The sequence below is a fragment of the Helicoverpa zea genome, chromosome 14 (assembly GCF_022581195.2).
Source record: "Helicoverpa zea isolate HzStark_Cry1AcR chromosome 14, ilHelZeax1.1, whole genome shotgun sequence".
In the NCBI taxonomy this organism is placed as follows: Eukaryota; Metazoa; Arthropoda; class Insecta; order Lepidoptera; family Noctuidae; genus Helicoverpa; species Helicoverpa zea.
This window is the reverse complement of record NC_061465.1, coordinates 6406693-6431283: the sequence shown is the minus strand read 5'-3', so window position 1 is coordinate 6431283 and position 24591 is coordinate 6406693. Positions and strand designations below refer to the sequence as shown.

At 36.3% G+C, this 24591-nt stretch overlaps 2 protein-coding genes across 3 annotated transcripts; both read right to left on the bottom strand.

The window, feature by feature from the left end:
- Positions 1 to 637: 637 nt before the first annotated feature.
- On the bottom strand, positions 638 to 10182 carry LOC124636203 (deoxyribonuclease-2-alpha). 2 transcript variants are annotated; one of them, XM_047172147.1, is made up of 8 exons: positions 9721 to 10182; positions 6374 to 6548; positions 5821 to 5929; positions 5121 to 5336; positions 4664 to 4892; positions 2858 to 3040; positions 2282 to 2444; positions 638 to 1824 (listed from the first exon to the last, which is right to left on the bottom strand). In XM_047172147.1, the coding sequence occupies exons 1-8, from the start codon at positions 9819 to 9821 to the stop codon at positions 1723 to 1725; spliced, it is 1278 nt and encodes a 425-aa protein (XP_047028103.1). In that variant the 5' UTR covers positions 9822 to 10182; the 3' UTR covers positions 638 to 1722. The 2 variants fall into 2 exon arrangements, with proteins under 2 accessions (XP_047028103.1, XP_047028104.1); XM_047172148.1 differs by having other exon boundaries at positions 5821 to 5926.
- Positions 10183 to 10321: 139 nt separating this feature from the next.
- Positions 10322 to 23998, bottom strand: LOC124636202 (probable methylmalonate-semialdehyde dehydrogenase [acylating], mitochondrial). Its single transcript, XM_047172145.1, has 10 exons — positions 23813 to 23998; positions 21983 to 22119; positions 20795 to 20905; positions 16163 to 16269; positions 15572 to 15685; positions 14115 to 14281; positions 13516 to 13636; positions 12535 to 12684; positions 11335 to 11475; positions 10322 to 10981 (listed from the first exon to the last, which is right to left on the bottom strand). The coding sequence occupies exons 1-10, from the start codon at positions 23846 to 23848 to the stop codon at positions 10497 to 10499; spliced, it is 1569 nt and encodes a 522-aa protein (XP_047028101.1). The 5' UTR covers positions 23849 to 23998; the 3' UTR covers positions 10322 to 10496.
- Between the last annotated feature and the right edge of the window lie 593 nt (positions 23999 to 24591).

Sequence of the window (24591 nt, the reverse complement as noted above, 5' to 3'; positions counted from 1 at the left end):
CTAGGTAATAAGACATGTTATAAGACTTATATGACCTAACAAAGGTCGTAAGTAAATACTAAACGCAGGCCGCTTTTTACCGGGCCATGTTTAGCAATTGAGATCCTATGGCTGTTGTTGAAGATAATAGAGGATAGTATAGTAATTAAGAAGCAAAACTATGTAATCGTCGTCTACTAAGGATTAAGTAATTAGGTAGTCCTTTACAAAGGTATGGAACAGCGAGTTAAAGAGGTTAAAGAGGGTTAAATCTCTAACTTAACTTCTTACACTGTTTTTAAGAAAATATAATTTGTGGTAAACTGCACAAGTTTTCAAAAAGGAATATGAGAAAATATTACCAGTCCACTGCTTCATTGTCGTTATCCCTGCATTGCACATTCAAATATTCCCATCCACCGACAAGTTGGCAATAACAGTCTAACAGGCACAGTAAGAAAATATACAAAAATAAATAAAAATACGACATTATTCCACCATAAGTTCGAGCATAGGTACCACCCAGTCACTGTATTTTTATCCGTTTGTTTTCAATTGAATTCTTTATCGAGTCATAAAAATAAATTCAGTGCAAGGTATAAAATGTCATGTGTACTACAACATAAATAGATGAGCGTAATAAAATGCAGCTATTTTAAGTAATTTGTTTTATTACAAAATTAGCCTAACAACTTATAGCTTCAGATTCTTAAAACCACATTATTTTAGAAACATATTAATGTATCAAATAAGGCGTTAAAAGATCAACAACCAATGCTAATTAAGGAAACTAGTATCTAGTCGTAAGTATTCGATATTTAAAAAACACAGATTCTTGATCATAATTTTAGGTCCACTTGCACCATTGTTCCAAACAAATTATTATTTTTTTAATTCAGCTAATATTTTTTTAATCTTTAGGAACAAAGGTCCAATAAGCCTTATTGCACGAAGCATACGTCACATTTTCAAAGAACTATCTTACTACTAAAATGACACAATCGTATCCTATGATCACAGATCATAACACACACCTTTTGTACTAAAACTATATTTTATTTGCGTTTTATCTTACGTATTTGTTTTCAAGTTGTGTGTTTTAGGAATGTTTGAAAGGTTCACATGTTGATATACTTAACTACTTATTCTATTCATGGAATACTGCACTGTGGCCAGAATTCTTACCTCTTAACCATCACAAGTAATCATTACTTATAATAAACTTCTTTCTACTTCTTTTTAAAGGGGCGCCAACGTCAAATCTGACTCTAGGGCGAGACAATGTTTACAGTAATGGTGGCAAAACAATTCTGCGATAAAATTAAATTTCTCCCTCTATGGACAATTCTACAAGTAATATCGTCTAAATAAGTCTAGCCAACCTATATACGTTTGGATTGGTTGGTACAGTAAACTGCACATTAGTGGTAACTGTCATGCACCTTAACTCAATAGTAATAAGTACGATTTTCCTATAAAACTGTTACCACTGACCTGAAGTTGACTGTACCATGGACACAACGCTCAAGCATTCTCAAAAACTGTCACACACTACTCGAGTCTAATAAACATTTATAATCTATTAAGTACACTTAACTTTATTCTGGCAGCTTTCTTAATATTTACACATAGGTTTGTTATAAACAAACATGCAAGTTACAAACCCAAGTATGTAGATCATGTTACGTGCGTCCGGCGCACAATTTTTTTAAAGTTACTCCTTTTAGTAATAGTAAACTTATTTTAGTTACACGTCTGTACAGATTCTATGAGATGAGCGAAGTTTCCCCAAAGTATGGGGCCTGATGTACACACCGTGCCGCCGCCCCGCGACTCTTGTGGTAACTAAAACAAAACACGTTTTTATATCATAGGTACGACAGCAAAAAACTGTTTTTATATTTTTTTTTCGTAAGATTATAATTTTGATTTTTTCCCCGTTATAAAGAGACATAGGTATTACTTGTAAAATATTATTATAAAAAAAAGTATTTTTTTCTTATTTTTTACTGAAGCTAAAAATTTCACAGCAGACTGTCTGCGGATGAATCCACATTTTATGAGTTTCGGGAAGAAATTCCCCCGGGATGAGGGTCATGCACAGCAATGCGTAGAACGACGAAACGTGGGCAGGCCCCCCCGCTAGATGGATGGACGATCTGGCCAAGATCGCCGGGAAGCAATGGGTGCGGGTTATTAAAAATCGAACAAAGTGGCGAACCTTGGGGGAGGCCTTTGACTAGTGGACGTCTTTCGACACGAAAAGGGTGACAACAGCCAGATTGAAAAAAGTGGTACTCACCGCTCTATTAATATCTCCGACGCAAACCCAGTAATCTGCGACTTTGGTATCTTGACTGTTGTGCATCTTATGTGCTACAGCCACTGCCCACTTCGAGTGGTCATTGTGTGAAGTGAACGACATCTTGGCTATGGGGAACTTGAGCCGTTCTATGTTTCTTACTCTGAAATAAAATGAAATACACATGTTGATATAAAAATATTGTAAAACGAAAGGGGACTGAGGTATTGCAATTTGTGTGGACGATATTTTTGGCTTTGATAATTCTTTCTTAAATGATTTGTAACATAGAGAATGAGACCGAGACTGAGCTCGGCCTTCAACTATCCTAGGAGGATAGTACCGTATCATAGGCCGAGTACATCTAGGAAAAAGCGAACAACAGCCAGTATATGCAAAAAATTCAAAAGATGACACTAGGTTGAGCTTTTCTTTTTCCAAAGGCTAACACATGTGAATGAAAGAGCATTAACAGAACTGACATCTGAACAGCCAAAAATCTTGTTATCATGACCAAATTCAAATGTTCACCTATTTTTCTATGGTGAACAAAATATGGTTCAGTTAAAAACTCACTGGAAATTCCGACTGCACTCCGAATCTAGCGTGCCGGGTCCATTAGTCCAGGATTCAACGAGTAGATCCGACTGCAGCACTTCAGCTACCAATCCGCTGTACAAGTCATCATTGAACATTGCACTCTTCGCAAACGACAGGAACTTTCGACCGACCAGGGTTTCGAAACTCTCTATGTGGTACCTGGAACAACGCATGCCAAAAAATGCAAAAATTGCAAAATATCGCAAAGGGATGTTACCGCATTACTTTTTATTTGTAAACATAGGGATTCGGTAACAAACATAGGATAGCACGTATTCATAATAAGGACGTTTTGATTGTGCAATCCGTTGTTATGAATTGTTCTTAATTAAAGAATCGCACTGAGTCATTGATGATACATTATATGTGCCATGATCACATAATTATGCTGTAATTCGATATTATGTTATCGATAAGGTAACAGTATTGATTACGCGATATAAACAAAGGTTTAAATTTAAGAACTCAGGCGTGTTATTTTAATAATTGAAAACTATTTCACGTTTGTATAATTAAACCGTCGCGGGCGAGTAAAATATTACAACTGTACAGGATAGTATTACATGAATACACGACGTGGTGTAAAACAAAGGTTATTATGATACGGTTTATTATATTCTGAACTCAAATACGTAGTCCTCGTTGTCACCTAAAATCGACCATTGGCTGACAGAGGCCTAACCCATTGGGAAGAATTGAACGAAGTAGGTAAGGGAAAAAATAGACACTTTTGCCCATCTCCAAGCAAGACGTTTAATATCCCACTTGGTGTTGTTTCACAAGTCGGTCACTAAAGCCTCGTCTGCTTTTTAGAAGGGTCGAGCTGGTGAGGCTGGCATTTGGGGTCGGAAGATGGTTTGCCCCCTTGCCCAACAATACTAACACTCCAATGCAAATGATGCTATGAATTCTATTATATTACATATTTTTTATATTTTGCTGTGATGCTGTATCTATAGATTGTCATCTTTGACGGTGACATTCCCACCCAGTGGCACCCAGTTTTGAATCACCCTATCAGTCCCTTACTTCGGTTTTCAAGACCTTCCCAAAACTATGAAAAAAATATCTCTTCTCTTCTATCAATTCTCTTTGTTATCTATGCGTCATGTATTCGGGAATATTTTTCTTTTTTCTTTTCTCCTTCACATTTCAAGTTCAATGGTGAAGATTGATAAAACGTAAACACCACGTGCATGCATTATCTTTTGTTCCCAAAACAAATACAATACAAGACCACGTGGAGTTTACCTTTCAAGATTATAAATAAAACACCGCGTCTTTGTATGTACTATATTTTTAGTCCGCACTCCAAATTTTTTCCAAAACAACAAAAATTAAGACGTTAAGTATAGCCTGAACATATTGTTTTCTGGTATTTTCTTCTTATGTTAATTTAAAAAATATACGAAAATTCGGCGACCACCGATATCTGGTAGCTCAAGGTAACGGTGAAAAATGTCCTTAAAATAGAAACATCTTCACTAAGCGCCATTTCAAAGAGTCCGCTTTCTAAATCAGTCCCTTTGGCCAGACGCCTAAACAAGAGCTTCTTAACATGTTGAACGAGGCTCTTGGACATTAGAACATTGGCCATCACAACAATCGGCATGACATAATAACCGAATCGATATTCCGCGTGGCGTTTACCTCGTCTAACATTTCTTTGTTATTGTTTACAAATCGAATCTAATTCTCAAGCCTAAGCCGTGGGAACTAAATAACTTTTCCCATTCAATGGATCTAACATTAAACATAAACATCCGTGAATAGTAAACTTACCACGGCGAGGCGTCGATCGTCTTGTTTCGGACTACATCGACTAAGTTCGGCAATTCAGTTTCAAACTCCTGGGGTATGTGGGTGTAGACTAGAAGGGGTTCATTGTACTTCAGTTGGGTAGCTATCTGGTTCAATGTGGAAGTCTGGACCGACACGCAGAGGAAAGACTGGCCGTATTTCATGCCAGTGGACGGGTAGTCGTAACCGGAGACGTTTAGGCCGTTCATTACTGGAAAAGAGGATAATAAGCATCAGAACAGACATCATTCCTGTGTCAAATTTTCATATCCTGAGGATTCTTCAGGCCTAAGGACTTTGAAATATTTCCTGACTCATATAGAAAATTACAAAATGGCCCCATATTTTCTTTAGGGGTAATTGGTATGAAGGCTAAATCTAAATAAAAGTTACTGAACACTTATATCTTGATATATTTGACATATTAAAAAGAACTTACTATCTGGCAGCGGCGGGAATCTTGGCACGGAATGCACAAGCCACAGAGAAGTAAACTTGTCCCCCAATATAACTCCTTTGGTATGTCCACTTTCGACTCTAGTCTTCATAAATTTAGAGTGCATTTTGCACATTTCAGCCAAGTCATAATCGTCATAGTATTTGTCACCTAGTTTGAACTTCTTATATTTCTTCACTCCTGCTTGCTTCATTTGACCTGGAATGTTTAAAGGGATAGTAATTTTAGACAATTTTGTATTAAATTGGTAGATTTTTTTATACCAAAGACCAGATCCAATACGTCGTTTTGTGTTATACACACAATAGAAAAGCAAAACAGGAAAGAATTTACAAAGGTAGGTATTGCTTATTTGTAAAGAAATATTTTCAAGCATACTCTGAAAGGAAAATATGAATAACAAAGATGCAGACAATGTGTAAACAATGGAAAGGAAAAAGAAATTAAATTGTAAGACAATAACTGAAATTTTCACCTACATAAACATAAACAACAACATACATAGCTACTACTGTATTATACCTACATTATGTGTTAAGCTACTGCAACCAAATTCTTTGAGGGCCTTATACGGATTAAAGTTACACCAGGAATAACCATAAATCTTCTTTTCTTTCCAGGAATAACTTTATATTTATTAATAAGGGGGGGGGGACGGGTGGTAATGGACTATGATTCTTACCTCTTTTACTTTTTGAGTACATATCCGCAACGGACTGGAGAATATCAGGTTGATTTTCCGTAGCTGGCGGTTGGTCGTTGTATATGAGAGAAATTATGTTTCTATCCTGCTAACCAAAAAAATGTATCACTTAGATATTTGTTATATTGCTAAAAATAGATCAGTTCATAGTAGCTAAAGGAATTGAATACTAAGCTTAATGAATTCATCTGAATTGGTTGATGTGCTGATGTTTTGAAGCACGTGAGACAAATGTGTAACGAATTTGCTACTCGGCTTATATGATCTTAAACCAGATAGTGGGTCGAGGAGGTCAGATAGGCAGTCAGTCCATGTAAAACACTGATACTCAGCTGCATGCGATTACACTGGAACAACCCATCGTTGGGAAAAGGCTAGGCAGAAGATGAGAGAAAACGAAAGGAACTGATTTGAAAAACTCTTTCACTGTTGGAAAGCTTCTTCCCTAGTAACATAGCCTATAATATTTTATCACGTTACGGGCAGTATGTCCCACGAGACGCGGGTGAAACCGCGGTAAAACGGCTAGTACCTGATATAGTGGCGATAAGGTCTTTCCCACCATCGACCGTGGGTCACTGATGGCCAAGTCCGACATAATCCATCCTCCTCTTAGTTTCGAAGGCGTTAGGTGCATATACGCAACCCCACGCCGAACTAAGGGATTCAAATGGTTTTTCTCCCTCGGCAACTTGTACACGTAAAACCTGCAAGGACATGGAAATCATAGACAATGTTGATAGCGATATCTAAAATATAGAATCATCAGAGATAGCATTTTGATGTAATCTGGAGCGATTTTGGAAATATTAATTTGGCAAAAGTTATTCCCAAGTGGTCCCAAATTATGGTATACCTAAATTGTTGTGTCAGTTAGCTTTTCAATTTCAAGCAGAAAATTTAGGTCATATAGGTACCTACCTAAAGCTGTTTTTTGGATGTTATTAGCCATGTGAATATGACATCATTATTATGGGGTAGACTAGGTTATGCTTAGATAGAATGTGGAGTTTACATTTCTCAGTGCTGTGTACGAACTAAGCTTGGACGTACATACCAAACTACTACATATACTAGGTAACCTAACTTTGAATAGTGTTTAGTATCTGTTTCCCTATTGTCTTTGCGCCCCGTGGATGTTAGATGTATGCGCAGTTTACAACGACAATATAAAATAAACACATACAATTTTATGCAGCCTCAGCCTAGGAGGCCGTGTACTGCTTAACCGGACTTTTCCCTGTGGATGCCTAGAATTTAAGGCTTCCAGCCAGGGGCGTAAACAACTTATAAACTAAGCGACTGCGCTAAGGGTACCCCCTGTGGGGTCGGACCTCGGCTTAGGGCGTCGCTGGGGAGGCAGCAAAGGGACAGGCTGGATCATATGATCATATAGCCGCAGTTTTTGTCAGAAATATGTATATACTATACATATAAGAAAAAAGAAATATATATGTCACCGTAAGATTACAAACATCGTTAGATTACAATCTATCTCGAGAGATTGTAAACTGTCGAATTATTGTAAACCGTAACACCTGATTGCAATTTAACGCATTATTTTTCGCTATATTATAATCTATCGATGAGAAATTGTCAAATTGTCAACTGTCCGAAAGCTCTCCCTGATTGGTCAGTCTTTTTGTAAGATCGAGAGCGATGTAGAGCGGTCAAATTGTCAACTGGCGTAGAACGGAATGCATCTTGCGCGCTGATTGGTAGAACGTCAAAAAAGACAATGTTCTTTGCAACTCCCGGTGTCACAGCTCTTTGACGTGCAAAAATAAGTGACGGTTTAATTTTTTATAAAATCAAAAATTGTACTTAATTTTTAAGACTCAAATTACACACAAATAAAAATTGTATTAAAAATTGAAGTTAGTGACGAAAACGAATCGCTGCAAAACCGACTCCACGTAGTCTTGTCTGCCCTACCCCTAGAGTGCAATTCAAAACCGCGTAGGCGCGGAGGGGCGAGGCGGCCTGCGAGCTGAGGCGCAGGTAGTTTCAGCGCTCGCCGCCGCGGCTGAGGCTGGCCGGCTCGGCCGGCCAGCAAGCCGAAGCTGCGGTGGTGAGCGTGAAAACCATCTGCGACGATAAGCTCGCATGGGACCGCCGGAGCCCCGCAGCGCCGGAGCCGTGACAGAAGTTATGCTTGCTGCATGTTGCATGCTTACTTCCATGCTGGGTCAATTAATATGGGATGTGTTATATTTTAAACAAAAAACTCAGTAGGTACGAGTTAAAAAATTAGAAGGTAAATAAATATTTTTATGATGTCATTTAATAGTATTTAAGAAGTTTACTGTTAGAATGCATGCTACAAATTTAGATGCAAAAAAATAACCATCGTGCTGAGTTGTATTTAGAGTGGAAGATAACTCGTGGCTAAGATAGTATTATTTAGATGCTCGACGCTTTATTAATTGTGGCTGACTTAGTAATTTAGAAGGCAACATACATTTTTGGGGGCGAATAATGATATTAAAAAGAAGCCTGTTTAATTAGCACCCCTTTTATTTTATTTTTAAATATTAGTTTGTATTTGAAGACAAAATACATAACTGTATTTTTATAAGAGTTATTTTTATATAAATTTAATACTTGAAGAATTTTTGAAGAGCATTTATTTTATTTAACTGACACCTCTATTTCATTCCTAACTCTACGGGAACTCCATGGGAACAGAACGGCTGGTCGTGATTGGTCGATCTTACAAAAAGACTGACCAATCAGAGAGAGCTGTCGGACAGTTGACAATTTGACAATTTCTCATCGATAGATTATAATATAGCGAAAAATAATGCGTTAAATTGCAATCAGATGTTACGGTTCACAATAATTCGACAGTTTACAATCTCTCGAGATAGATTGTAATCTAACGATGTTTGTAATCTTACGGTAACATATATAAACTATAACTTTTGGTTTCAGGTCTCGGATAACAATATCTGACAGAAATCATAAATAGCCTATATCTGGCAGACAGCACCAACTATCAGTTAACTAACTGACACTTTATGGGTAGCCAATAAAACAGGGCCTTGGTCTTATAGAGCTTGTTTAAAATACAGGCGCCGATGACCAATAAGGAGTGAGCAGTAACATCAAACTGCTCTAGCAAGATTTTGAGAAAATATAGTGATTTTGAAAAAAATGTGTCTCTTACATGAAACTACGTACTGCAATAGCCATCTTTGTAAAAACGAAATATCTAACATATACCGAATTTAACATTTACCTAGTAGCTTTAAGTATTTAAATAAAAACATCATTATTTTTTTCTTTGTAGGTATAATAGAAATCCAGTCGTATGAATCATTGAATGATAATTATAAACCGCATTTTAGAATAATAATATGTAAATGTGTAAATACGTATTGATTCATCATTCACTGCTAGTTCAAGCGAGTCCTTATCCTTTACATTGAAAATAACAGTCATACTTCTAATAAGGCAATCAATGTTTTAAGACACTGGTTTTATTTTAACTACTCTTTCAAAACTAACTGAATAACACCATCAATTAAAGTCTTAACGGTAAAAATTCAAATCTATTATGAAACCCTTTGGTAATAATAACAGCAAACTGTAGGGTGTTTGTATTTTGACAAAAGGAAATCAAAACATTGGACAATTGATTCAGTAGCCTTGAGAACTCCTTACTTTTGTATTAAATTCTGAATCATAAAATAGGTCACTAAATATAAATTTACTCTTAATTATATTTACTTCAAAGTATCACATTAATCAGTAAGATATCAGTTTAAACAGGAAAACCATAACCGCAATAGCATGTAAACAAAGAACCACAATAGGACAGCAGTTTATAAATAGGTGTAAGGTAATTATCATTAAAAACAACACAAAAATACTAACCAATCCACTGGCTCTCCCTTTTCATTCCTACATTGCGGAGTCAAGCCCGTACAATCAGTCACAAAAATGGTAAACACTAAAAATACTATGTAAGCACACATCGCGACGCGTGTATGTTGCACGAATACTGCCAACGAAGTAACAAGAGACCCAGGAAGTTCGCTCTACTGGTGTTTCTGTGACGTCATTCAACACGATAGCATCACTACCGCCAATTTATCAAACAATTACTTTATTTACACAACATCCCCAATTATTTCCCTTCGATCATTACGCACGCTTGCCGAAATCACAATGATTTCATACGGTTACATCCAACTGTCAAACCGTTGCATCTGACAAAGGAACGCTGCTACAAGTTTATTATGCTGGCAGTAATACGTAATATGGTCTTTATTTGCACAGGCATAAGAGATGTTATTGAGATAATCAGCGTCAGACTACCTCGACCAATGATATAATCTCGTAATCAACGTCAGAATGCGTCGACCAATGATATAATCCCGTTTACGATTGGTCCAGTCCATGTGCGCGCGGGCATTAATCATCACGCGGGTTATTTAATACGCATAGTTTTACAAGAGCAAAATAAAAAGGCAAATTACTGTAACAATTTATATGTTAAAATTACAAAATATGTATAAAAATAACATTATCCTTAACATACGGAAGACATACATGATAGGGCGCGATACAAAATATATTAAGGTAAAAAAATAAATGCTTTAAAATCCTTGAACACGTACAAAATTAAATATGTTTCAGTAGTAATTTACTCAGTGTTGTGTGGGCATAGATACGGCAGCCTTTGCGTGAGATACGTCGCTCTGTCTCCATAGAGAGACAACTGTTTTCAATTCTGTGAAGAAGTCAATGCCTTGTTTGCCGCAGAAGTGGTTGGTACCTAGGAAACTGCCTCGGGATCCGGTGAAAGAGAACATGGAAAGGGGAACGGGGATTGGAACATTTACACCGACTTGTCCGACATCGATTTCGTTGGTGTACTTCCTGGCGGACGCTCCGTTGGTTGTGAAGATGGCTGTTCCATTGCCGTAGGGGTTCGCATTGACCAATTGGATAGCTTCATCTAAGGTATCGACACATAAGCACACGAGAACGGGTCCGAAGATTTCTTCCTTGTAGCATTCCATATTTGGTTTGACATCGGTAAGAATGGTTGGGCCGACGAAGTTGCCCTTTTCGAAACCTGGGACCTTAACTCCACGGCCGTCGAGAACTAACTTAGCTCCTTCCTTAACACCTGCAGAAATAAAGGTGTTTTAGAAATTTTATTCCAGACAATACAGTTATTTTGTCATGACGTTCTACCTCCTGCGGTCTACGTAAGCATCAAACTTCAATTTTTAATAAAATAGCCAACTCAATATCTACATTTTAGCTACAACTGAGAAAATCATAAATACTAACACAGCCTGATGATTCAACTTTTTTGATTTTCGGGATCAAAATTTGGGAAATCGCAGCCTTTTCACGGACTACTGGTCTACAAATCGAGTGGACAAGAAAGGTCTTAAATTTTGATTATGTACTTTCGAAAACTAAACAATTTACACAGGTTTTTTTCGGCTATTAGCTTGTGAATTGTTTATTTACCTGATTCCACAAGCCTGATCACTCTCTCTTTAGCCTTGACGGAGATGAGTGGTCCTACATCAGTGTCGGGCACGTGGCCGGCGTTCACTTTGAGTCCCTTCGCACGCTCCACTAGATCGGGGATCCATTCTTTTGACTGACCTAAAAGTGGAAAAATAACATGGTATTTATATACATTTTTAGATGTTTTTCATACAGTTTTATCATGCTCATAGGTACTTTGTACAAAATTACTATCTAAAATTTAATAATAATTAAAAGATCATCGAAGAGCTCATCATCGTTGCCCTCCTTAACAAAATAATTTGTAAAATAAATTCGATGTTGTTTTGAGTATAAATTCCTTAGCAGTATTTTTGACATTGATTTAAACATTTGCTGCATCTCTGCCAATTTTGGAAAACAGCATTAACCTCCGTTTTTTCTTAAAACAACTGTGTACTTTGAAAATTGCACGTAACAATTCATAGTAAACACTTGTTTTAAGAAAAACGGACGTTTACGTCGTTGGCCTGAGGAAATGTTTACGTTGTTGCAGTTGATTTCCCGGTGAACAGTCAAACATTGAGTAGTGGGGTCGGGGTCGGAAGTAGTCACTATAAGCATGACATTGGCACAATTTACTTTACTCCAAAATGACGTCATTCTATTGGATGATTTTGTTTTATTCAATTCCGTCATCACGCTGTCATACTTACTTATGAGTGATGATCACATAGGTACATATCAATATATGTATAACAATATACAGGATAACTTGTAATTAGATAAATAACGTATATTTTGAATTTTCCAGACTTCCAGTCAAACGCATTGCGGCTGATTTCGGCAACGGCAGTTGTTCTCATATAATGAGATCAGCCAGCTGTGTAAGACTGTGCAGACACAGGTGCAGTCACTATTCCTTCACTATCATAGCCGGATGGGACGGCAATCCGACGCCACAGGAGAGAGATCAGGCGCACGGTGTATCAATCACCAACTTCCAGACTCCAGGCTGCTTTGTGAAAGTTTCTCAAACCCAGAAAGTAATTTCGGCTCGAACCGGAACTCTAACCCGAGACTATATAGTTCGTGCACAGCAATCGTATGCGACCACTAGATGATGCTCTTTATTACCGTCGGGCATTATCGTGTTTCGTTCTTCGGACTCTGGACACTAATTCCAAGTGACCTTATATATGTATATAAGCAACTGACCGACAAAGACAGCGACGCTGAGCGCCATGCAGCGCTGGCCGGCGGCCCCGAAGGCGGCGCCGGCGAGCTGGTTGAGCGTGTGCTCCCTGTTGGCGTCCGGCATTATCACGCCGTGGTTCTTCGCGCCCATGTTGCTTTGGACGCGCTTGCCTGATGACAAATTTAAAGAAAATGTTATAAGGTCACTGACCTCTATATTTACCACTGGACAGGCTGTTCCGTACGTTTGACAGCAATTTTTTTGTGCCCATTTGAAGCGCCAATATTGTCTAAGCGAGTGTCCACAGAACTAATTTTGACGTATAATTTCAAATGGCTGTGAGAGACGTGTTTGTTCATTGGTTCACTGTAAAATAATTTTAGTACCACGAACACTCGCTACGTCTAACAGCGCCAAAATGGCGATTATCAAACGGGCACAAAAGCACGTTGACAACAGCCTGTCCAGTGGTAAATATAGAGGTCAGTGTATAAGGTACATATGTATAAATTCTATTATAGCAGTAACGTCCTTCATCTAGTGTTGAAGCGCAAGAAAGAGCTGAAAGTGAATTAGATACCTATTATTTTTAATAGACTACAGAGAGTAAAGGAAGCGTTGGTGAATTTCCGGTTACAACTGTATTGTGCCTACATTTGTATTTTTACGAAACTTCACAGCTTAGCTTAGCTTAGCTTAGGTTCTCATAGGTATATCAAATTCACATAAAGTCTACTTTTTATTTTGATGCGAAAAACAGTTCCCCTGGGACGCGGGTAAAACGGCTTACCATAACAATGTTAACATGTTTTGAATAGTGGGTAACATAACACAAGTATAACATAGTACATCATTCAAACCATTTGGGCATACGATAATTTATACCAAATTATACTATCTTTATATTTTCCATGCTATTGTTTATGTTTTGTCTTTATATATAAGCCATAATTTGCGTTTCTATACGTGAAGTTGCAAATAAAAGTGGAGTGTGTACATACCGTTAGCCGAAGCTCTGCTGTAGATATGTTTGCCAGCCGCATCACCGCCGACGAAGGACACAGCCTTGATGTCAGGGTGATCGCAAATGAAGTTCACTGGGTCCCGAGTACCGTGAACAACCTGGAACAATAACCGTCATAACAGGGTTAAAAACAGTGTTTCTAATTAGTCCGTCTTCTAGATAAGCAAAAATATTGGACAAGTTACTTGTGAGATGAAGGCAGAGAGAAGATGATGGAAGAAGAAAACATGCCGCACCGACCCCAAATAGATTTCCGAAAAGGGCAACAGGATGATGATGAAATATTTATTAAAATATAATGCAGTGAAGGTTGGGAGTGGTGGTTTCTGACGTCACGTTTTAGTTAAATAACTAGAAGTGACGTAACATAAAATTTAAACGTGTTGTATTTTCGTCGTTTTAGGGAGTAAAAATGCGTGTCCGTCCGTACGTGTATGTAGTAAGAAAAAAGGCTAGGACAATTATGAGAAATAACACTCCAGTTGTGATGAAATAATAATCGACAGTTATGTTATCAGCAGCCTTTTGACTTTTTTTGCTTTTGGCGAGTTTTTCCATAGATGTTTATTTACTAACATTAACAACGCCGGGCGGAGCTCCGGCCTCGTTGAGCAGCTCCATCATCATGAGCGTCGCTCCGGGATCTTGCTCCGAAGGCTTGATGATGCAGGTGTTTCCAGTCGCCAGCGCCGGCGGGAACATCCATAGGGGAATCATTACGGGGAAGTTGAATGCGGCCACACCTAAAAGAAAGATATAAGTTATCATCTTTCAGTCTTTTTATCATCATCATCTCTCACACAAAGAAAGATTGAGAGTTAATCACCACGCTTACTCAATGCGGGTTGGTGATTTCAGACTATATAATCTTGGTTTTCCAGAGATGTTTTCCTCTAACTTTAATCAATTTGGTGACTTAAAAAAGTTGCATTGGTACTTAAACTGAAATTGCACCCACACATTCATACTTGAGAGTTACAACTTCTATCCCCACCTATCAAATTTATTTTAGGGAGAACAACGAAAATATGTTACGCGTATTTTTGTTTGGCAAAAAACAAAATCCTGTGGAAGACCTCCATTGCTTTGTTCCTTTGGTATAATCATTCATTCTCCCATTAAATGATGGTCACTTAGATTACAATCAATGCGTCGATCATTTGAAACAGAAGCGATATAATTGACCTTATTGTAATATAGAGAACATGTAGCTGATAGTTATTGTAATAGTACGGACATCGAAACATTGCGTGTAGGAAAAGCGATAGATAGTTGTTTTGATAAATATTTATTTGTAACGACTTGTAACAAATAAGATAATTACAGCGTGACGTCACAATATTTATCTTGTTTGGAAACAACATATAGGTACGTATTTATCGTTGTCAATACAATAACTACTACCTACATATTTATTTTCCAAAATATTTATCTTGTCCTATATTTAAAAATATGTTAGGTAGCAATATTACAATTGTTACAAAGAATGGAATGCAACGGTTGGCGAGGTTGGTCCGTGGATGGGTGACCATCTTTTCAAGACGAGTTCCTTTGTGTTTAAAAAAACACATTTTATTGGTGAGCTGACATTTGAACTTCTTTAGCAATTAGTTCAGGTAGCCAGAAAATCTGTCAAACAGTCTTATCATGAAGTATTGGGTTGCCTGGATAACTGGGTTGAGGAGGTTGAGGAAATAGGCAGTCCGTCCATTGATACTAATACTCAGCTGCATCCAGTTAGACTAGAATCCCAATACAGTTGGGAAAGGCTACTCAGATGATGTACTTATTATTGAGAATATACTTACTATTTCAATAGTCATAGCAGCTTGCAAAAAAAAATAACTTAATCCTCAATTATAAAAAATAAATAGGCTAACTATCACAATTTTGTGTAAAAAAAATTTTCAACAATCAGAATTGATATGCGCCTTCAGTTTTCCTTCTGCTGTTTTTTCTTGTTTCTTTTTTATCTAAATAAATGGTTGATCTTTCGTCTTCTTTCTTCGTCTCTGTGTAATTTTTGTTCTTACCTCCGACAACGCCCAATGGTACTTTGTAGCTGTGTGTGTCCATGTCCTTAGCAATGTTCTGGATTGAGTCGCCCAACTGAAGAGTGGTAATACTGCAGGCCTGCTCTACTGACTCTGAAGATTATAGAAAAAAAAATATACATTTAGAAACTACGCAAGTAACATACCATGCCATATAAATTATTTCTATGTATTTTTTTGTGAACTTAGGGGTATGAAAAAACTCGCGCACGAAGGGTTCCGTACCGGAGCAAAAATGAGCAAAAAATCGCGTTTGTTGTATGGGAGGCCCCCAAAATATTTATTTTATTCTAGTTTTCAGTATTTGTTGTTATAGCGACTACAGAAATACATCATCTGTGAAAATTTCAACTCTCTAGCTATCACGGTTCATGAGATATAACCTGGTGACAGACGGACGGACGAACAGAGGTGCGAAAACAACAGGGTCCCGTTTAACCCTTTGGGTACGGAACCCTAAAAATAGCCAGTAGCCGATTCTCAGACCTATTGAATGTGCATATAAAATTTGGTAAAAATAAGTAAACACGAGAACTTTATATATAAGATGGAAGATAGATAACTACTTACGAATGCCTCTGAAAACATCGCCCTCGGCGTCGGCGAGGGTCTTGCCCTGCTCCTCCGTGATCTTGTTGGCCAAATCGCACGTCTTCTCTCTCAACAGACGGGCGAATCTGTGGCATTACAAAATAACATGTCTTTAACTGACTTCCCAGAAAGAAGGTCATCAATTTGGATGCTTTTTAGGGTTCCGTACCTCGAAAGGAAAAAACGGAACCCTTATAGGATCACTTTGTTGTCCGTCTGTCTGTCTGTCTGTCTGTCTGTCTGTCTGTCTGTCTGTCTGTCAAGACCCTTTATCTTAAGAACGCGTGGACGTATCAAGCTGAAATTCACATGAAATACTCGGGTCTATTGTCCCTTTACGCTGTGAAAATATCAAGCTTCTAAGCCAAGCCAATCAAAAGATACAACCGATTATGTCGATATTTTCAACAAATTCTCGACACTCGCAAAGGAATCAAAACCTACAGGGTACTTCCCGTAAACTCAGAATCTTGAAATTTGGCATGAAGCATTGTTATATAATGCAAATATAGGAAAAATTGCGAAAATCTCATTTTTTTTGTTATATAATATAAAAAAAATATTTTAATAAAATGAAACTTACTACCTTATTTCTCACGAACGAATAAAGGTACCAAATTGAAATTTATACCAAATACCTAGGTCTATTGTCCCTTTAAGCAATGAAAAAATCAAACTTCTAAGTTAACGCGATCAAAAGATACAGCAGTTTTACCGACACCTTAGACGAATTTCCGTCACACGCTAGGGAATCAAAACCTACAAGGTACTTCCCGTGAACTCAGAATCTTAAAATTCGGCACGAAGCAACGTTATATAGTACAGATAAAGGAAAAATTGCGAAAATGATAAATTTGAAGTTACATAAAATATTAAAATATTATTTTTGCTTACATGACATAAAATATTTTTTTAATAATTATAAACTTACTACCTACCCTTTTTCACATGAACGCGTAGAGATATTAACGTTTTGAATAAAAAGTGAAATTCATATCAAACACTTCTTAAATATAATGGCCTCTAAACTGTGAAAAATTTTAAATCATTCAATGGTCATTGGGCACCTTAGTATGAAAACCATACCCACGGCGGATACGAACGAAATATAGCACAGTATAATGATAAAGGCTCTGATTTACTATGGCATTAGTCGCATCAATGTGAACCATGGGAATCTAGAGAAAATCAGGTGTAAACATTAAATATTTTCCTCATTTCAATGGGGAATTTAAACGACCAAGTTTGACGGAATTGAGAAATCATTTCTTTGTAGTGAAAGAGTATACTCGCCGTTTATTTCCATTGTCATCAGGTCAGGATCTGATGATGGAAATCCTGAGAAATCGAGGGCAACTATCAGAAATTGTAGGCATGCATAGGATTAAAACTTGATTCTCAGATGTATGTCTGGTGATACTGTCAAACAGTGAAGGTTTAGAGCTTACCTGATGATGGAGACGTGAGAAAGTCGAGAGAACTCCTCAACAGTATGTTTTAGTTACGTCGTGTTTGGGCTTATATTATTCGTATTGACGAGAACTTTTCACAAAAGTTATAAAAATAAAAACTTTTTACAAAAAAAAACAACTTCTAAAACAACAAGAAAACTGTTTATATGTGTCACCGTAAGATTACAAACATCGTTAGATTACAATCTATCTCGAGAGATTGTAAACTGTCGAATTATTGTAAACCGTAACACCTGATTGCAATTTAACGCATTATTTTTCGCTATATTATAATCTATCGATGAGAAATTGTCAAATTGTCAACTGTCCGAAAGCTCTCCCTGATTGGTCAGTCTTTTTGTAAGATCGAGAGCGATGTAGAGCGGTCAAATTGTCAACTGGCGTAGAACGGAATGCATCTTGCGCGCTGATTGGTAGAACGTCAAAAAAGACAATGTTCTTTGCAACTCCCGGTGTCACAGCTCTTTGACGTGCAAAAATAAGTGACGGTTTAATTTTTTATAAAATCAAAAATTGTACTTAATTTTTAAGACTCAAATTACACACAATTAAAAATTGTATTAAAAATTGAAGTTAGTGACGAAAACGAATCGCTGCAAAACCGACTCCACGTAGTCTTGTCTGCCCTACCCCTAGAGTGCAATTCAAAACCGCGTAGGCGCGGAGGGGCGAGGCGGCCTGCGAGCTGAGGCGCAGGTAGTTTCAGCGCTCGCCGCCGCGGCTGAGGCTGGCCGGCTCCGCCGGCCAGCAAGCCGAAGCTGCGGTGGTGAGCGTGAAAACCATCTGCGACGATAAGCTCGCATGGGACCGCCGGAGCCCCGCAGCGCCGGAGCCGTGACAGAAGTTATGCTTGCTGCAAGTTGCATGCTTACTTCCATGCTGGGTCAATTAATATGGGATGTGTTATATTTTAAACAAAAAATTCAGTAGGTACGAGTTAAAAAATTAGAAGGTAAATAAATATTTTTATGATGTCATTTAATAGTATTTAAGAAGTTTACTGTTAGAATGCATGCTACAAATTTAGATGCAAAAAAATAACCATCATGCTGAGTTGTATTTAGAGTGGAAGATAACTCGTGGCTAAGATAGTATTATTTAGATGCTCGACGCTTTATTAATTGTGGCTGACTTAGTAATTTAGAAGGCAACATACATTTTTGGGGGCGAATAATGATATTAAAAAGAAGCCTGTTTAATTAGCACCCCTTTTATTTTATTTTTAAATATTAGTTTGTATTTGAAGACAAAATACCTAACTGTATTTTTATAAGAGTTATTTTTATATAAATTTAATACTTGAAGAATTTTTGAAGAGCATTTATTTTATTTAACTGACACCTCTATTTCATTCCTAACTCTACGGGAACTCCATGGGAACAGAACGGCTGGTCGTGATTGGTCGATCTTACAAAAAGACTGACCAATCAGAGAGAGCTTTCGGACAGTTGACAATTTGACAATTTCTCATCGATAGATTATAATATAGCGAAAAATAATGCGTTAAATTGCAATCAGATGTTACGGTTCACAATAATTCGACAGTTTACAATCTCTCGAGATAGATTGTAATCTAACGATGTTTGTAATCTTACGGTAACATATGCATCGGTCTAGATCTCGGTGGTTAAATAAATATAGATGCATCCTCTAGACACCGACTTCTAGACCGATGCACCTAACATCTTTTTAATTTCTTTCTTGCTTTTGTTTTTTTTCTTGTTGCTTTTTTCTTGTTGCTTTTTTATATGTTTGAAGTTGGATTTGTTTGTAAAATGCTACAAAATAAAATAATGCCGACTTTATAAAACAAAGAAAGGGACAGAATTACACTTTTGTCAAGGCTCTAGAAACCAGGCGGAAAAAAACCTGAAACTGGGGCTCTTTAGGTGATTAATCCCTCAAAAATAAAAGATCCCATTCCTGCAATGGCTGCTTTAACCCAAGTTAGTAGTGAATTCTCATCACCTAAAATAAAATAAGCTCCAACACAAGGTTACGTTATAAATTGTAAAGGAGTTCCCATAACTATATCTGATCTTAGCTGTCGATCCCACAATGGCAGTCAAACCTATCTTTGTGGAAAGTCTTCGCCAATACGAATAAAATAAGCCCAAACACGTGGTAGTTGCAACATACCGTTCGGGAGTTCCCTTGACTCTCTGTAGTCTCCATAATCAAATCAGCTCCAAACCTTCAGTTTACCAGTACCCTCAAAAATACACTCACATGTCTGGTTATGACTCGATGCGTGCCTACAATATTCAAGAGTTGCCCTCGATTTCTCTGGGTTTCCAGATCCTCATCAGATCCTGGTCATCCGGATTGGCACCTTCCTTCTTTATGAAATGTCTTTACCAATAAAAACTACCATTGCAACCTGTACAATCCTCTGAAACTGCTTGTCTTTTATATTTTTCAAACGATCCTGGACATTCGTCTCCATGGAATTTTAATAAAATATTTATATTCAAAGAAACGTCATACCATTCTCCACGATTTAAAACGACTTTGATTCATGTCCGCCACTTTTTACAAAGCGGGTCAGATATGCCCCAAGACCTTTAAGACATAATTAGTTATTTTCAATCAGATTTCTGAATGATGACTATAAAATGTTGTATATAAATAACTTTTACAAGGTACTGGCCTACTATTTTAGTTATATTATAAAATAAAAAATATTAACTATTTTGACTCTCACGAAATTACCATAACTATGATTGTTCTAAACTGAACGGTTGGCGCGAAACTCACTTTTTATCTATACAGCATTTGTACGGAACCCTCGGTGCGCGAGTCCGACTCGCACTTGGCCGGTTTATTTATTCTAATCTTATCCTTACATGTAACTGAGTTTGAAGAAGACTAAAGAAATTGCGAGATTTTTTCGTCAAATTGGGAAATTATAGTTTCTAAAATCAATGTAAGGGAACTATAAACTGCTTCATATATTAGCACATGAAGAGCGACTACAGAACTTAAGGGATCATTTTCAATATTGGCTTATAAGTACTTAAATATTTTATGGAAACAATTTATGATCGACTATGGCCCAACTTGAACCTGAGTGTTGGAATAAAAATCTACTATAAAACAGGCATTATATTATATTGATATATCGTACAATATTACAAACCTGAACATAAGCTGTTGCCTGGTCATAATGGTGCTCTGGCTCCATGATTTGTACGCCTTTTTGGCCGACTCCAATGCAGCGTTCAATTCATCCTGAGTTGCCTCTGGTACCCTGTAAATTATAAAAAAAATATATGTTACAAATAGCCCATATGAATTTGTCTAAAAAAAAAATACTCCAAGTACAAAAGTCTCTACCAAAGTTATTTATGCTGCCAAATGATATGAATAAAATTAACATATAGGTATGATTTATCATATACCTATCAATACATGATGAATTGATGACCAACTACATAGGTGATTACACCTTTAGTTGGTAGGTACAACTAAAGTTAAAATTGTGTTCCAATAATTGTAGCTTGTCATATAGTTTAGGTTTTTATCCAATACAGAAAGAGATAATGAACATCATGCTGCTTATTTGTATAATATTCTTTCTTTGAATGAGACAACCTACCATAATTATTTCACCAAAAATATCGTCCCATTATGTAGGTTTTATTACATAACTATTGAAGATAAGAATAAGCTATTAAATACGTAATTGTACATGGAGGCAAATAATATGAGATAAGAGCTAAAAACTGTGTTATCAGTAATCAAGTCAGCATGTGAGGCCAGATTTTAATATAGGTACTTATTTGATAAGAATTAGTGGGGAACGCTGATTAAGGTGTGTCGCTATGTCACAGTTTACTAAACTTAGAAAACAATACAATTATTTAAAGTAATTGCATATTAATAGCGGAACTTGAAACTTTCGTTCACAAAAATAAATAAAATGTGCATATTAATTAATGAAATAATAATTAATTATCAGTCTGTGTGTTTAAAATATTTATTAATGGCTGACATAATGACAGAATAAATAATTGTATAGTTAACTATTGCACTATTGCATGCTATTTGAGGCAATTTGATAACAGTTCACCACAGTAATTATTAACTTGTTCCATTTAATGTTGAATTGAAGAATGTGTTATATTTTATACACTAGTTGTTATTTTATAATGACAGGCAATTTAACTTTACAGCATTGTGTGATGTATTTTATAGGTAGAACCATGATAAATTTTAGTTTTTAATAACTGCAAAAATATTCAAAATGAAGAATATTTTGTGCAACAATATGTTCAATGGGGGTGTTTACTTAAAAATATGTATATAATTTAATTCTTTGAATTACCTGCCAATGACCTCATTATTAGCTGGGTTGGTAAGATCAATCCAGTTGCTTGTCTTGGACTCCACAAACTGCCCGTCGATGAAGAGCTTTGTGGTGGGAACTGAACTACTGTAATTTCTATGCAGTAGCAGCTGAGACTGAAAACCAATTAATAATTTACTGTAATCTATAATATAAAAATGAATCGCAAAATGTGTTGGTAAGCGCATAACTCAACAACGCCTGGACCAATTTGGCTAATTCTTTTTTTGTTGTGTTTGTTATTGTCAGGAGAAGGTTCTTATGAAAAAAAAAATAGGGTAAAGTAGAGAAGTCAGTTGACGGGAGCGAAGCCGCGGGCAAAAGCTAGTATATTATAAATGTCAAAACTTAATTCTTATACAAAGAACTCAAGATAGACTGTTACATTCAGTCGAAGGATCAGGAAGTATGGAAGAGATGTTGAGGCCTTTGAACAGCAATGGGACATTTTAGGCTAGTAATAACAATAATATTTAGGTTTATATAGGAATAAAATAAAAGGTGATTGTTATGTCATACATATTGCGTCACTACTTTAATGCAACTATTATATTCTGTTCTTCTTATCATCAGTATTGATAATGTTGACCCAAACTTGTTATTTTAACATTGATCTTATACATCATCAAGGTTTTAAAAGTGACTTAAAAATCTTAATATTGTGAATTTATAAGAATCTACATTTTATGTTACAAGTATAAAATGTTATGTTGACCACTTATTTTAAAGTCAATGTCAAACAAATACCCTTATCACTAGAATAATTAGATAAAATAACATTGATTAAAATTTTTTATCTCTGCAATCTGAAAATTATAACATTGTCGTAATATGGCCCCCCGCAGTGACACCTATACCAAATAACAAGATAGGTACTGGACGTATGTTCGGGGCACATGAATTATCTAAGCACACAGAAGCTAAAGCCAAACTCAAAGTGAGCACAATAAGTTAAACAAAACTTCTATGTATTGCCGTTTTCCCACAGTTTCACAAGTGTCCCTTTGGAACCACTACCTATACCAGGATGAAATGTCACCTATGTTATTCATAGAGGAAGAATTTTTCAAATCGGTTCAGTGGTTTTTGGAGCCTTTAGAATAAAAGCAAACAGAAAAATGTTTCCCTTTTACTCTTGTGTGTTTAATGTTTCTTCAGCACTCTAGTTAGTAGTATCTTCATTCCTCGCACCCAGAAGTATCATACGTACCTACTACCCATCTTCTTGACATCAATATTACGTAAACTCAATGAAATTTCAATAGTGAATAAATGAAAGACATGTTGAAACTAGAACATCAACATTCAACTGCGCAAAAGCCTATCGGTATCGGTTATAAATAATGTAACCAGTTTAAATACCAAATTATGTGAATGTATAAACCCTCTTTGTTTGTCTATAAAACAGCTACTTACTGTCAGTAAAAGGGAAAAGAAAAATCATGTATGACATACTGAAACCAATATTTATTGGTTGAATGGGAAATAATTCAGCAACTATATTTTTTCATAAAAAAGGTATAGAGATTATAAGAGAAACAAGCTACGTACTATGTTATTTACGCACTGATACTTAAATAATAACGCACACAAAAACGCGACATGCGTAGAGGGTACATAGCAGTTTAATCTTTTAGTTTTGCTCGTATTGTAATTCCTTTCTCATAATTTATAATACCGGTCAGAGCAGTTCTTGTTTAAATATTTATAAGCCGATAACGTGACTGCGCACAACGTGCTGTGTATAATACACATGATGAATTAAAAATAGCCTACCTATGAATAAATATAAAAATTATACAAACTTACTTCAGCTTTCAATAACTTCAGCATTGCAGAGGCCATGGCGTTTTTATTATGTCGATAAACAGTAAGATGTGTGAGCGGCCCTCAGTCGTGGAGGGGGCAATGCCGACTGAAGCTGATTAAAATACATATATCTGGCCTTGAATTGATAAACTTGAATTTAATTTGTCGTCATGTATGGATTTGTTTTGATTTTTCGGATAATTATTTCATTTGACAAGAACGGTCCGTTTTAGGATAAACTTAGTTTTATAAATTATTCAAGCGCACAACAACATACTTTATAAACTTTAAATTCTCCCTTATTGACTAAGATTAAGAGTTTTTCATTATTTGTCGCATGTTCAGTTTTTACTTGTAATTATAAATTAAAATCCATGCATTGTTAACTTTAATTTAAACTTGGTAAAAATTTTTGACGTGGGACGGAACGTATTTCTATTGACAAATTTGACACATACGTATCTGACATTAACAGCTACTTATAAAATCTCTGATTATTGATTCAATCTTAGCTTAAGATAAATACAGTAGAGTAAAATACTAGTCACATTATAACTACATATTTAATTTTTATTTATCAATCAAATGTTAATCCTAGCAGTATTCAGACCTTTTATTTTTTGTCTGGCAACTTCGAAATTAGATATTACATATTAATAAACCTTGTTATTAACAGAGGGCGCTGCTAGTTCTAAATGAATATAAATGCTAAAACAAACTATGATACGTAATTATATAAATGTGTTCTATACATTTTGATTCAGTATTTAATTACCTGT

Excerpts from the sequence above, each read along its gene's own strand:
- LOC124636203 (XM_047172147.1), bottom strand. The coding sequence starts at position 9,821 with ATGTGTGCTTACATAGTATTTTTAGTGTTTACCATTTTTGTGACTGAT. Across the intron at positions 2,445-2,857 it reads GAGTGCAGTCGGAATTTCCA|AGTAAGAAACATAGAACGGC; the intron begins GTGAGTTTTTAA and ends ATTTTATTTCAG. Across the intron at positions 1,825-2,281 it reads TCGGAGATATTAATAGAGCG|TTACCACAAGAGTCGCGGGG; the intron begins GTGAGTACCACT and ends GTTTTGTTTTAG.
- LOC124636202 (XM_047172145.1), bottom strand. The coding sequence starts at position 23,848 with ATGGCCTCTGCAATGCTGAAGTTATTGAAAGCTGAA. Across the intron at positions 16,270-20,794 it reads AGGCAACAGCTTATGTTCAG|ATTCGCCCGTCTGTTGAGAG; the intron begins GTTTGTAATATT and ends GTAATGCCACAG. Across the intron at positions 15,686-16,162 it reads CGATGTTTTCAGAGGCATTC|AGTCAGTAGAGCAGGCCTGC; the intron begins GTAAGTAGTTAT and ends TATAATCTTCAG.